This window comes from Pleurodeles waltl, chromosome 9 (assembly GCF_031143425.1).
Source record: "Pleurodeles waltl isolate 20211129_DDA chromosome 9, aPleWal1.hap1.20221129, whole genome shotgun sequence".
Taxonomy (NCBI): Eukaryota; Metazoa; Chordata; class Amphibia; order Caudata; family Salamandridae; genus Pleurodeles; species Pleurodeles waltl.
In genome coordinates, this window is record NC_090448.1 from 210244533 (window position 1) to 210258563 (window position 14031).

At 44.0% G+C, this 14031-nt stretch overlaps 1 protein-coding gene across 1 annotated transcript in view; it reads right to left on the reverse strand.

Annotated features, from left to right (window-relative positions):
- Window positions 1–14031, reverse strand: part of ABHD6 (abhydrolase domain containing 6, acylglycerol lipase) — a 158008-nt gene that overhangs the window by 47096 nt on the left and 96881 nt on the right. The window contains exon 5 of the mRNA XM_069206561.1: window positions 11517–11649. Within this exon, the coding sequence (XP_069062662.1) occupies window positions 11517–11649 (133 nt within the window). The remainder of the gene's footprint in view (window positions 1–11516; window positions 11650–14031) is intronic.

Genomic DNA, 14031 nt, shown 5'->3' on the forward strand with positions numbered 1-14031 from the left:
CAACAGACATACCACTGCAAACTCACACTGACACTGACAATCCGGTGATTGAGAGCCACACATCTGCACACATGCACTGGGCCAAGACTCATGTGGTGCTATACCCTACAACAACCATATGTGGCCAATCCATTTAAGATGGTACTCCATGGCATGATTTGTATTTGGGTGAAAAATCCATGGCACTTCCCTACAAGTGACTAAGGTAATGTGGGTTGTGCATCAAGACACACTGAGTAACTGTTTGATGGACATGGGGCTACATTTTTAGTCTGCAATTATCATGCGCTCAGTGATGAATGACTGATGTGGCACAGTTGTATGTTGGTAACAAATGCCCGATTGCCAGTGTCCCCTAAGGCGGGTATGTCTCCTTTACCAACATAATGGCAGGGATCATGTGTGTGTAATGATGATAATATAGCGCTAAACATGGATTGCCCACTATGCTGTCAGGATCCAGTGAAATATGGTATGCTGCCGGTGTCTTGCCTCATCATCACTGACAGAAAGCAGGGGCACAGCTGCTGCTATGGCCCCTGAAATGTGTGACTAAGGGATAGTCGTACATGACTCAGCATTGTTAACATGTATAGACATGCAGACTCCATCTCAGTACTGGGACACTAACACTTCATTCTGGTTGCAGTCATCCAGTCCACAAGCATTGCATGCATGTCAACACATCTGCTACTGTCACTCAGGAGCATTCTACTGTACACATATGTCAATGGGGTACTCACCAACAGGGCCATCCATCACCACACCCAGGTGGTCCAGCAGATTCTGCTCTTTGGCCACCAGGTCAGCCCAGCAATGCTTTAGCTGGTGCTCATTACAGCTGGTATGGTACACCCTCTTCAGGTGGTGGAGCACCTTGCCCCACTGCAGCCGCCTCGCCTCTGTCTGATACCCCTGTATCACCCTGCCATCCATCTCGAGCATCATAGGTAGGAAGTGGCACACCAGCCACACGCAGCCCCCCAAGCTCCTCCTCCCCCATCCGTGTCAGCCTCGCCCTCCCTGACATGTCCCTCAATCACAATTTGAAACAGTAAATAAGGAAAAAATTAAATGACAATAAAGGAAACTTACATCCCAAACGTATGAACCCCAACCAACCAAACTAATCTAATTCCCAGACAGACACCCCACAGTACAAGTACAAAGGGAAATACAGTAAACTACACAAAATCACAGACACTGGTACAGTAACAATCAGATTTCACAACAGACACAACAAGAGAGAGACCACAAGATACAATAATCGCCTACAACACACCAGCAACACCACGACACAGCCACACAGTCAACAAATGCACAGACTGGAAAGTGAAAGTGAAAGTACACCCACTGTGCCATGCATGTAAACAGGATTTCCTATTACATCACTTCCTCTCGCCTTGTGACATGTTTTACGTCATACGTGTATTTTTTTTTATGTTTGCGTGACTATTTTTGAGGCATTACCTACATGTACGGCAATATACAACACATTACCTGTAGGCTTTGATTTCACAAGATATCTGCATGAGTGTAGTGTGAGGGTGGAATTCACGCTAAGGGCCCATGTATCGGTAGTTTGCGTTTGTGGGTCTTTCCAACGCATTAGCGTCAACATTGTTGACTCAATTCATGATTGCGTGATTTCGTTCTATTTACCATGAGTGCACCCAGTATCAACATGCAAATGGGATGGTATGGGCTGCAGTGTGTAATATTGTGTATGGCCACCTATGGTAGAGCATGCAACTTTGTGAGTTGGGCGTGTGTGGTCTGTTACAACGATGTGTGTGTTTCTGAATGAACAGCATGCAATACTTTGGACGTCATGCATATGTATGAATGTGTGCCAACTGTGTATCCATATTTGATGGCAGTCCGTGATCTACAACAGCTATGGCATGTGTTTGTAAAATGTGTTGACTCATGTGATGTGTGTAGTTGTTTGACTTAGAGGACATTACTTTTCAGACGACAAACACAACTCAGGCATTATTGATGATGGTTGATGAGTGCTATGTAGGATATGTTACCCCTCATATGTCTCTAATTGTTGGTGATGAGTTCATGGTGACTTGTGTGTGGACTACACAAATGTCTGACATGTGTACATGTTTGGTACGTACTGTGTTTGACACACTGTGCCTAAATTCAACCCATAAAATGTTTTGTTTATGTCAGTTTGACTCATTATAATTAGCTATGTTACATGTGTTGCTGTAGTGGCCCTGCTGCCCTAGCTGCACGTGTTCACATAACTTCAGATGTGCATTCCACAGAACTGTCCAGTCCAAGTGTGTGGGCATGTGTACCCTGTGTCAGGATTGGGCTCCATGGCAGTGGCAGGACTGATTTCCAGGGATAGGCTGTGCAGGGCAAGTGTTATGAACATTGTGTGTCATACCTGGGCCAAACATGCTATCCATTGTCACAAATGATGCCCCCCCTTATCACACAAGGTCCTTGCAGACATTGCAAATGACATACTTAGTAATGTCAGGGGTCTGTTCATACATTCCTGTACGTCTGATATTTCACATTGGCTGCCTCAAGTATGGGGCCCTTGTTTACCTTATAATTGGAGATGTCATAGTTGTGTGACATGTGCTACAGTTGAACATGTTGGCAACGTGGATGTGACTCATATGTTGTGGTCCACTGATTGTGTCCTTCATTTGTGACATTCAAGTGATGAGTCTATTTGTTATGTGTGTGATGGTTGCTGTACAATCATACGCATCATATGTGATGTTGCATCAGAGGTAATACTCACATTCCTAAGGTACATGTGATGGAGAACGAAGACACCAGAACAGGATTGTGTGATCAAGTAAGGTGTTTATATACATATCTTAACAAGATGTGTAGAGTGACTATAAATTGAAAAAGTTGTGTACGATTTGCTGTCCTCCTCAGGCAGTTCCTGGTCCGGCTCATATAATGGGATGTTCACCCTCACTCAAATGTTGTGCAGGATAGCACAGGTCAGTATAATTTTACACACAATGTGTGGGGCATATAGGAGGCTGCCTCCTGTAATGTCCAAGCACCTGAATCGGGACTTCAGGATGCCAACAATGTCCTTTCCACAATGGTGTGTGTCCTCTGATGTGCCTCAATATAGGCACACTCTGCTGCTGTGCTTGGCTTAGGGAATGGGGTCATGATACATGGCTGGGTCCCATAACCCTGATCCACTGCAAAAGATAACAGGAATGAGTATTTTGTTCGTGCTTGAAACAGGAATGCCATGTAGCATGGCAGTTGATATCTTGTGTTGTCTGTGACTCATATGTGTTTGTGGTATGGTGTGAGTTTCTGGGCTTCTGTGAGGTATTTTCAGCACTTGGTTGTTGGACATGACAACTTGTGTTTGGCTCATGGACCTGAGATATATGATTTTGTTTCCTAACTGTTGGTCAGTATGTATGTACCATGCGTTGTGTAGTGTTCCATATGTTTTAGTGTGCTTTCACTGAAGGGGACATGATACAGCGACACACATAATAGCTTCAGATGTGGTGGTAACATGGTTGCACTACATGGCCTGGACATCCCATCCATTTAGACATGTGTCAATGCAGATGAAATGCTACACTGAGGCCCTTTGAATTGGGTAGGTGACAATGCACAACACATCTATTGGCAGCACTAAGCTGTTCAGTATTGAGAGTGCACGATTGTCCCATGTGTGACTTGTTTCTAGGCAGCCCTTTGTTGTTCCCTCTGCCAGTTGCTCATGTGCAACCGTGGACCTACACTACCAACCTTGCTCCAGGGAACCTGGCTAACTGCCTTGTGGAAGTGGATGTAGCTGTGCAGTAAGGGCCAACTCCCTGTACATATGCTGTTTTGATGGAAAATTGTCTCTTTCAGTGTATGCAGCAGTGTACAGTTTACATTGGTGGCACATCAATATGTGTTCATAGCAAAGTCTTTTCTTTATTGCAACCTGCAAGTGGCACTGTCAGGAATAAGGCCAGGCGCTGTTCAGGTCCCGCCCGAACTTCCGCTGTGCAACTCTGCGGCGCTTTATGCGCACCACTGGTCACCCCCACTTGTTCCAAGAATGGCCATCAGCGTTGTCTGCCCTGTGGTAAAGCTCACGTAGCTGCAGGTTCAGGACATTGGTGGACAAGATGCACTTTTCTGTGCTATCCTATGAGGGGACTACATTTCCCATGTTTTTAGAGGCAGCAGCCATCTTGAGGTGTGGCAGGCCTATAAAGCCCAGCCACACCCAAGCACGTTGCTCACTATTTTGAAGACTTTGATGCAGTCAGAACTCAAGGGACATTCCTTTAGAGCGAAGCAGAATTTCTTCAAAGGCAGCTTGGCAGAAACTCAAAGGTTCCAGTTATTCCCTTTGGGAATTCAGACACGAGTAGGTCGTACTCGTGGGCAGTAAGGTCATGAAGAGCCCAAGTCAGAAGGGAGTCGTTTCTCCCTAACTTTCAGCATTCCTCTAGACTAACGAACATGGCGCTTTAGGCCGCTTCAGTTCACGGCAGCAACCGCGTCCAGTAAGACGCTTCAGTTCACAGCGGCTAACGCGCTCAGTAAAGCACTTCAGTTCACGCTGGCAAACGCGCTCAGTAAAGCGCTTCAGTTCACGGTGGTAAACACGCTCAGTCAAGTGCTTCAGTTCATGGCGGCAAACATGCTCAGTAAGGTGCTTCAGTCAACGGCAGCAAACGCGCTCAGTAAAGCGCTTCAGTTCACGGCAGCAACGCACTTTTGATATAGCGCTTCAGTTCACAGTAATAACGCGCATTGGCATAGCGCTTCAGTTTCAGAGGAGAAAAAGCGCATTGGCCTCAATGTTCGAAAGCGCTTCAGTTCACAGGAAGTAAAGTGCACTTGACATGACGTTTAGAGCGCTTCAGTTCACAGGAGTAGAACGCACTTGAAACAATGTTTAAATCGCTTCAGTTCTCAGGAGTGAAGCGCACTTGACACGACGTTTAAAGCGCTTCAGTTCACAGGAAGTGAAGCGCCCTTGGCACAATATTCAAAGAACCTCAGTTCACAGGAGTAAAGCACCCTTGGCACAGTAATCAAGGCACTTCAGTTTACATAAGTAAAACTTTCAGGCCTGGTGGCAAATGAGAAAACGATTCAAAGATAAGCAAATCATAGTTTCATTGTTTTTGGAAGCATATATGTGAGATACATTTAAGCCTTTGATGATATGTGAGATAAATGTTTAAGTCTTTGCGAATTTCTAGGCTGGGACCAAACGTTTATGTTTATGAATGCATAGTAGTTGCATGATTGATGTTCAGAGTATGTTAATAATTCAGAGAAGGGCCACACCCAGTTTTGTCTAAGGCTAATGGCATTCTGAAGTATTATGATTTTACCCATTGTTCTTGTTCTATGATTCAGAGAAAGGCCACACCCAGTTTTTTGCCTAAGACTCATGCCATCCTGAGGTATCACGATTTTACTAATTGTTCTTGTTCCATGATTTAGAGAAGGGCCACGCCCAGTTTTGTCTGCGGCTAATGGCATTCTGAAGTATTATGATTTTACCCATTGTTCTTGTTCTATGATTCAGAGAAGGGCCATGCCCAGTTTTTTGCCTAAAGCTCATGCCATCCTGAGGTATCATGATTTTACTAATTGTTCTTGTTTCATGATTTACAGAAGGGCCACGCCCTGTTCCATAAGGGTCTCAACATTTGCATTCCTGGAGACGCCTTTGACTGTTCCATAAGGGTCTCAACATTTGCATTCCTGGAGACGCCTTTGTCTGTTCCATAAGGGTCTCAACACTTGTACTCACGGAGACGCCTTTGTCTAATCTATAAGGGTCTCAACACTTACACTCACGGAGACAACTTTGTCTATTCCATAAGGGTCTCAACACTTACATTCACGGAGACGCCTTTGTCTATTCCATAAGGGTCTCAACACTTGCAACCATGGAGACGCCTTTGTCTATTCCATAAGTGCCTCAACACCTGCATCCATGGAGATGCCTTAGTCTAAGTGTATAATTGGATGTTGATGTTATTGTGAACAAGTATATATATACATGCTTAACCATTTTGCTTTTCAGATCTCTCTCCCTGCAGTTCCCTATCCCAATTTCCCTTCCCCCGCTTGGCTTCATCAATACTCAGTGTTATAATAACTTTCTGAGTTGGTGACGCAGGGAGGTGGGCCATTTGTTCTGCGGCGTGCAGATCCCGTGGAAAGAGCACAGTGACAGGCACCTCAGGAGTGGAGTTTGATGTTGGCACTGCCTCAGTATTTCCAGGTCACCTACATCTGAGTCAGCATCATCATGCTATGTGTCTCATGGTGTTAGATCTGCTGCAACACACATTGCACCCCCCTTCCACGCTACATACTGCTTGGGCGAGTCGCCGATTGACTATGTGGCCTAAAGTATTTGTAAATAGTTCATCTTCCAAGTTGTATAACTACCAGTGTTACACCTCAGTCACACCCTGCCCAAAAGGCAATGTAGTGGTGTATGTCTTGCGTGTCCTACAGGGTTGTTGTTCTGTGTGTATATTGCTAGGCTTGTTTACTTACTGACAAGAAGGCCAATGCCATATTGTCCATCCTGCAAGTGCTCATTGATCCCGCTGTGCCAGAATATGAAGGAGTCATGGACACTCCCAGGATACTTGGCCAAGATGTTTATTTACAGACCCTGATGGTCAACTATGGCCTGCACATTGATAGAATGCGTATACTTTATGTTCCTGAATAGGTGCTCTGTTGCTGCAGGTGGGACGAACCCCTGTTTTATCTCCTGCTGCTTCTGCTGGGTGATGGGGAAGTTGATGTGGCGGGTGTGAGGGATATTATGGCATCTAACACGTTGGGCAGGAAAGCCGAGAATGGGGGCTGTGATACCCCAGGGACCCGTTGTCTGGAATGAGCCACTTGCCAACATATGCAGGACAGCTAGCAGCTCGGTCACAGGTGGTATGTTGTGTGGTGTCTGCAGGCTAGCTGTTAGTTGTGGCTCAATATGGCGCAGCAGCTACAGTATGGCTTGCCAGTTGAGTCTACGGCTCCAAATTATGTCCTGTTCCTTGAAGCCATGGAGGGTAGTCCTGTTTCTGAAAGGTCTCTCCTGCCTTCTGCATTGCCTTTGTGGGCTGCGTTGGGGTGGTGGTGGTTGCTGCCGTTGGTCCTGTGCTCGGCGTTGTCTTGCAAGCTGCATCAGTAGCACCTCCATGTTGTCCTGTTGGTCTGTAATGTTGCTTGTGTGTGTTTTCCTTAAGTAGTGGTGTGTTTGCCTCATTTTAACGCCTGCCCTGACCCAGGTGTTAAAATTTGACGCAAATCGGAGTTACCAACATTTTTTGGGTCTGCCTCCCACCTGTGCGTCATTTTTGCCCTGTTGGATAAATATGGCGCTAGGGGGTTTGAGTCATTTTTTGGACGGGAACGCCTACCTTGCATCTCATTGACGCAAGATGGTTTCACGCATCTTTAAAATTACAGTAACTCCATATTTTTTACGCTAGACTGTTCTAGCGTCAAACTATAAATATGGAGTTGATTTTGCGCTGGATTTGTGTAAAAAAGTTTTAAAAAAATTAGGCAAATCTGACGCAAACAGAGTATAAATATGCCCCAAAATGCATGGCATTGGACAAGAGAAAGCAAAACATGACATTGCATCCTTATTCCCCAAGGAAAACAGCCAGGGTCGGAGACTATGGAATATTGGACAGTTTCACTTAAGCACAGCTAGACCGCTAACCACTGAGAGGGTGGGAACCTTCTAGTATGACAGTTACTTCTGGGTTATCACAAGCAGAGCATATGTAACACCACTGCCAACATGGCTAGGTGCCTGGCAACATCTCATTTGTGTTTGCTCTCCTCTCCCATATAGTTTGTCCAGTCCACCTTGCTTGACAACACATTTGTTGTGTTCTTTTTTCCTTTACCTGCTGCTGTTGTTTTGCTTCTCTTGTTCGTTGATCACCTGCCTGTCTACTTGGTGCTGATGATCTGCCAGTCTCCTTACTTTTTGATGCCAAGAGGGCTTGATTGGTATCACTGTAGACCCTCCTTATACAGGGTTCACACCACCACTGAGCATCTAAACAGGCTCCATACCAGTCCAGAAGTCAACAACAGTCTGGTACCGGTTTTACCAGCGCCAACCGCTCATATGTTTCTCTTCCCCTTTTCCAGCTTTCCCATTTCTCCAATGAGGTTCAGTGTTCAATATGTCTAGAGAGACAGAGGAAGGTAGGGATTCACAGGAAGCCCACATTTTAATTAAAATCTGGACAAAATTTGCTCCTGAGCAATTGTCCACAATTAGAGACTGAAAGGAGCAGACCTAAAGTTGCAAACATCACCAATGCATTGTATTCTTTTTATTTAAAAGGTGAGAATGAAATTGCTTCACACATAGATGAAGCGCAAATATGTGCACTCACAGAGACACCGATGCTCGAAATGAAGAAAATGATACACCTCAATGAAGTCATTATTAATATCTCCAAAGGTCAATAAAGCAATAAGCCCAGACGGTTTCTCGGTCCTTTTCTACAAAACGTATTGTACATAGTAAGCTCGTTGCTGACTCTGCTATTTACAGTGGCGGCTGGCAGCAACATAAATTGGAGGGTCGCAAAAAATGACAACATACACACATAACATACACGCATAACATACATCAAATACACACATAACATAACACACATAACATGCACATCAATATAAATATTAAAAAAAACACTTACCTTACTCGATGTCCTGCAGCACTGCCTCGTTCTGCAGCATGTTCTCGGAGCGTGAACCCCACAGCCAACTCCCTCATCCAATCCAGACACTGTGTTCATGATGTTAAGCAGTATGCAAAATGTGCCTTGATTAGCTGGAGCAGGCCGGCTCCACGCTCCCAAAGGCACTGTACGCCTGTGCATTCTCTCCAACCCAGCTGTCCAAGACAGCCGGGTTAGAGAGGTTTGAAATGAGCAAGCAAGGTAGCAAGGTAGCTGGCCAAACCATCATGCACACTTCAAAAGGGCCACCCCTGATTGGCAGCAGTGATGCACTTCGCACTTTGTATGCTGGCAGAAAGCGTGAAAAATAAAATGGTAATAAAATAATTTTATTACCATTTTATTTTATACACTTTCTGCACAGCAGCGCAGGGGGGCATGCTCTTCTGCTCCCACGGAGGAACCGCCACTGCTATTTAACTCCTTCAAAAGGCGCTGAGTGCCATGGAGTCAATAACATGGATAAATCGCTGCAGAGCTCTTACAGGCCAATCTTATTGCTAGGACAAGCTATTTAGGGACATTCTAGCAAGGACATTGGGAACGACCATACAGCGGACAGCAGAGCTGATCGATGTTGTTAAGGACAACGCAACGGAGAGATAATGCCTAGAAGGCGTAGGGAAACTGTAATGACTGTTGAAAAGGTATTCAATTTAATCTAATGGGGGTTCCCTGGCTGCCTTGCGAGCCTATCAGTCTGGGCTATAATTTGGCACTTTATGCCATATACCTGATAATAACAATCATAAAACCAGCCAATTATATTGGGTCCTTATGTCCAAGTTAAACAGAAAGAGTCTCAGAGTTCAAATCAACTTATCAAAATCGCATATACTAAGTTGGATGGTGCCAGTGCCTCAGGTGGCAGACCGAGAGCAAAATTCCCGTTCCAGTGGGGAAAGGACTTTGTGGCTCTTACCCTGGAGAGAACAATGCAAGTCAACTATGGCACTTTGATAACGACAACCCAGAGGGTGCAGAAGGGTATGTGGGGAAAGTCTGATGTGGGAAAAGAGGGATGCTCATATACCTTCTGTGACATTGCCTAAAGCTTCAGACATACTCATGGGGTGTACCTGACACACTAGATGGCATGCTCCAGTCTGCAATCCAAACATATCTGACACGTCCTAATGGGCATCGTCAATAATCAGAACTCTTATAGAGACTAGCAAATAGCACTAGGGGCCACAAAACAAGTCATTACCTCAGTGTGGAGGAAGGAGAGGTCTCCAGTGCAAAGGCATTGGTTTCATAAGGAATAAGACGTCTCGGGAACAGAGAAGACTGCCTACACCATATGAGGCAGGCTGCAGGACTACGAAGTGGATTGGAAGCAATTCTTGGAGCTACTGTCCCAGGAGGTTCTGAAGGTAACATGCCCCACATTCTTTAGAATGCTTTGGGATAGTACCTGCAACACAGCCTGAAGGGGCACAACAGTAGCAACCAGTTGTATATTCGACATAGGAGATGGGTGATCTAGGCCTAGGATGCCTTTCATGATAGAACCTGTGAGGCTGTGTTGTGGACAGAGATTGGGGGCAAGTTTGCTCATGGTTGACAGTTATTGCCTTGCCACCCTCTGGTTGCAGTCAAGTGCATGTGTAAGAAGAAAAGCTCAATAAAAATATTTAAACCTATAAGTGACTAAGGGCCAGATGTAGGTAGCCTTTTGCGCCTCGCAAACGGCGAAAAACGCCGTTTGCGAGGCGCAAAAGGCCTCACGCGATGCAGAAACACATTTTGCGAGTCGGTACCGACTCGCAAAATGTGTTTCCGACTCGCAAATAGGAAGGCGTGTGCCCTTCCTATTTGCGACCGCATCGCGACGTAGAGTTGATTTGTGACCGCGAAAGCGGTCGCAAATCAACTCGCAGTTACCATCCACTTGAAGTGGATGGTAACTCATTCGCAAACGGGAAGGGGTCCCCATAGGACCCCTTCCCCTTTGTGAATGCAAACAAAAATATTTTTTCAGAGCAGGCAGTGGTCCTATGGACCACTGCCTCCTCTGAAAATAACCGAAACAAAAAGGTTTCGGTATTTTTTCTATTTGCAGCTCGTTTTCCTTTAAGGAAAACGGGCTGCAAAAAGAAAAAAAAACTGCGTTATTCAAAAGTAGTCACGGACATGGTGGTCTGCTGTCTCCAGCAGGCCACCATCCCCGTGAGTGCCTAGACTCGCTATGGCGTCGCAAACTGCGACCCACCTCATAAATATTTATGAGGTGGGTCTTTGCGACCCCATAGCGAGTCGCAGAAGGTGTCTGAGACACCTTTCTGCCTAACATTTTGCGAGGTGCAAATTGCGAGTCACTGGTACTCGCAATTTGCACCTCGCAAAATGTTTTCTTCCTACTTCTGGCCCTAAGTGAGCACGTACATTATGAAACAAGGAGTACAATGTGAAACAGAAAGTCATCAAACCCTTTGTATTAAGACAAACCCAGGGACTTGTTGTTTGGATCTTGCATTTGCATCTTGAGCCAGGTTACATGTGTACAAGGCAGGGAGAACCACGTCAGAAGGAATGTTGTGGATTGAAAAGGAGCAGTGGTGTATTAGTGTTCACACACTCATGACTATCGATCCCAGATCAACAGGTAAACAAAGAAGGAGGCATGCATGAGTGGACAGCTCAACACAAATTGCATTTTGTCATAAGAGTCAGAAAATATTTCATTTTTTTAAAAAAATCTGCTTGCTACAAGGCTGATTGCTAAAAGTGAAAACGCACCTGCCGGACATAGTAAGGTCAGGCTGCAGAGATCTGCTGGGTATTCGGCAGCATACACTCCTGCAATGTGGCCACCCATTGAGGTGCCAACAAGGTGGAATGGTTTTCTGTTCATTCGGATGGACTCAACAAACTAAAATGAAAAAAAGGACCAGAATTTAATCAGAGCAGGAGATTATACTCAACAACACATTTGTATTATTGCTAAGCCTTTAGAAATTTCTTATCAACACAAAGTGCTGGATTCAAATTTCAGAGTTAGGGCTGAGGCAAACATAATGGTCATAAAGTACATCTGTGTGGTCGATTTTAAGGGTGTACCCATTATTTATGTGATGCATTTGGACTTAGGAATGCTGAATGGAAATATATTTGCTGGGTGTAGGGTGGTCATGTAGAGATCCTCATTGTAGATTAAGTCCCTGTGGTCACTGCAGACGTGACTGAGCCCTCCAGCACGTGCTTTCCCAGAGTTATTCATCAGAGACTCCTGCATAAATCTAGGATTACACCAACAAACGACTGTTCTAATCCTGGACAGTGCATGCTCTGTCTCCATCATATAGGCAATGCTAATTCAGCATTAGTAGGTGAGCATGACAAGTGTTGGGATCTCGTTTGCAGGGATACACCCTCATAGAAAACAAGCCCTGACTGTCTCTTTTCTATGTGGGAATTTTACAGTTGCTGGGAGCCTCCACTTATCACCAACTGACTTAAAATTATTAACAGATGTGTACTACTGCTGTGCCATATAGATGGTCCGTTTTCAGGCGAGGGCTCTTAGCCTCCATTACAGCAAAAACCATAGAGGGTCCCTGATAGGATAGGGTAGCTCATCCAGGGAAATATACTTGAAGTTACAAGATACAGAAACAGAGCTACTCATTAATACATATAATAAGGATTTCAATAACACCATCAATAAGATATATACATTAGACAGTGATATAATGTATGTCTCATTTCTATAATATTTTAGTCACATCTATTCATGGAACCAGACTTAATCATACTAATATCCTTTTCATCAATTGAACCAAACCGAATACATACATTTCAAAATTATTTAATAATATAAATATAAATAAGAAGATTCATACAACAAAGCCAATACAACAAGACAAAAGTTATTATGACAAAAATAATTCAGAAACAAAAACATCATAACACCCATCATTCTTACAACATCACAATCTTATAATAAAATTATTTTTATATAAAAGTTGGTGAATCATGTACTATTCAACAAATATCATTTCATACAACAACATCATATATTGATCGAACTGATGATACAATGTTGTACATAGGGCTGTAGGAACCAGAGCCTACGCACGTTTCGGTGCTCCTTTTTTTTAGGGGGCCACCTTCATCAGGGCGGTTCCACATTCAAAATTATATAAGGAGAGCCCAGTTCCGCCGTGGGATACACACATAAAGTCTCACTCCAACTTTTTTGATGTCATCATGTCTTGATCACCAATATCTTCAAACCAATGATAGTCCAATTCTAAGGTAGAATAGGGATCTATTCCCTTCATCTTTGAGAGTCAGACTTCCAGTTTTACCCTGGGCACACTCACGTATAGATGTATTCATATATCTCAAGATATAACAAAAGGTGCAGTCACGGGGTCTCTTCAGAAATATGGCTCCAATGTGTGGCAGTGAACGCTCATAAATGGATACCTCTATCAGCTAATACATTCTTACTCGGTGCGTCTTGAATGCACGATATCCTTATTATATGTATTAATGAGCAGCTCCGTTTCTGTATCTTGCAACTCTTAGTCTCCATTGCCAGATATACTAAACCTGGTTGTATTCATATTGTTTAAGGTATCTGAGGTAGTACAGCTTTGTTCACAGAAGCAAAAAAGTGCTTTGAAAAGATATATTTTTTCGTTATATCAAGAGCACCATATACATACGGTTTTGAGGTGATGCGCTGGAGGAGGGAGTTGTGCGGTAACATGTAATTGGGACAGTATCTTAAAAATTTTTTACATTTGAAGAAGATATTGTGATTAGCCCAGAGTCACCACATTTTTAGTCCGAATTGTTGAGTTTGTGATAACTTTTAATGGACTAAGAAAGGAAAATCCAAAGAATGTAACACATTGCATACATTTTGGTTATCACACAGAACCTGTAGTTTCATTTGATGACGTGCATGAGTTTGGGTTAGAACTCAAATCCCAAGATATAGAGATTTAAATTCACCCAGCAGAGCTTTGTGTAAATATATCCACAAAACATCCACTGACAAAATATAACAAAGGAGTAGGCGAAAGAGTGCAATGCATTTATTTAAAGTCAATGCAAACTGAGAAATGCAATGGCAAGACATAATGTAGCAAGAAAGAAAGGAAATGGTACAGTAGTTTCAGTGACATGAGCAAGTTGGAGCAAGTTGGATCAAAGCGTGATGATTTAATGTTCTGCTAGATAAGAACTTCGGTCCACTGTCCCCTTCGGCACTGCTGATGCTCTCTGCTTATCACGCCCGCCC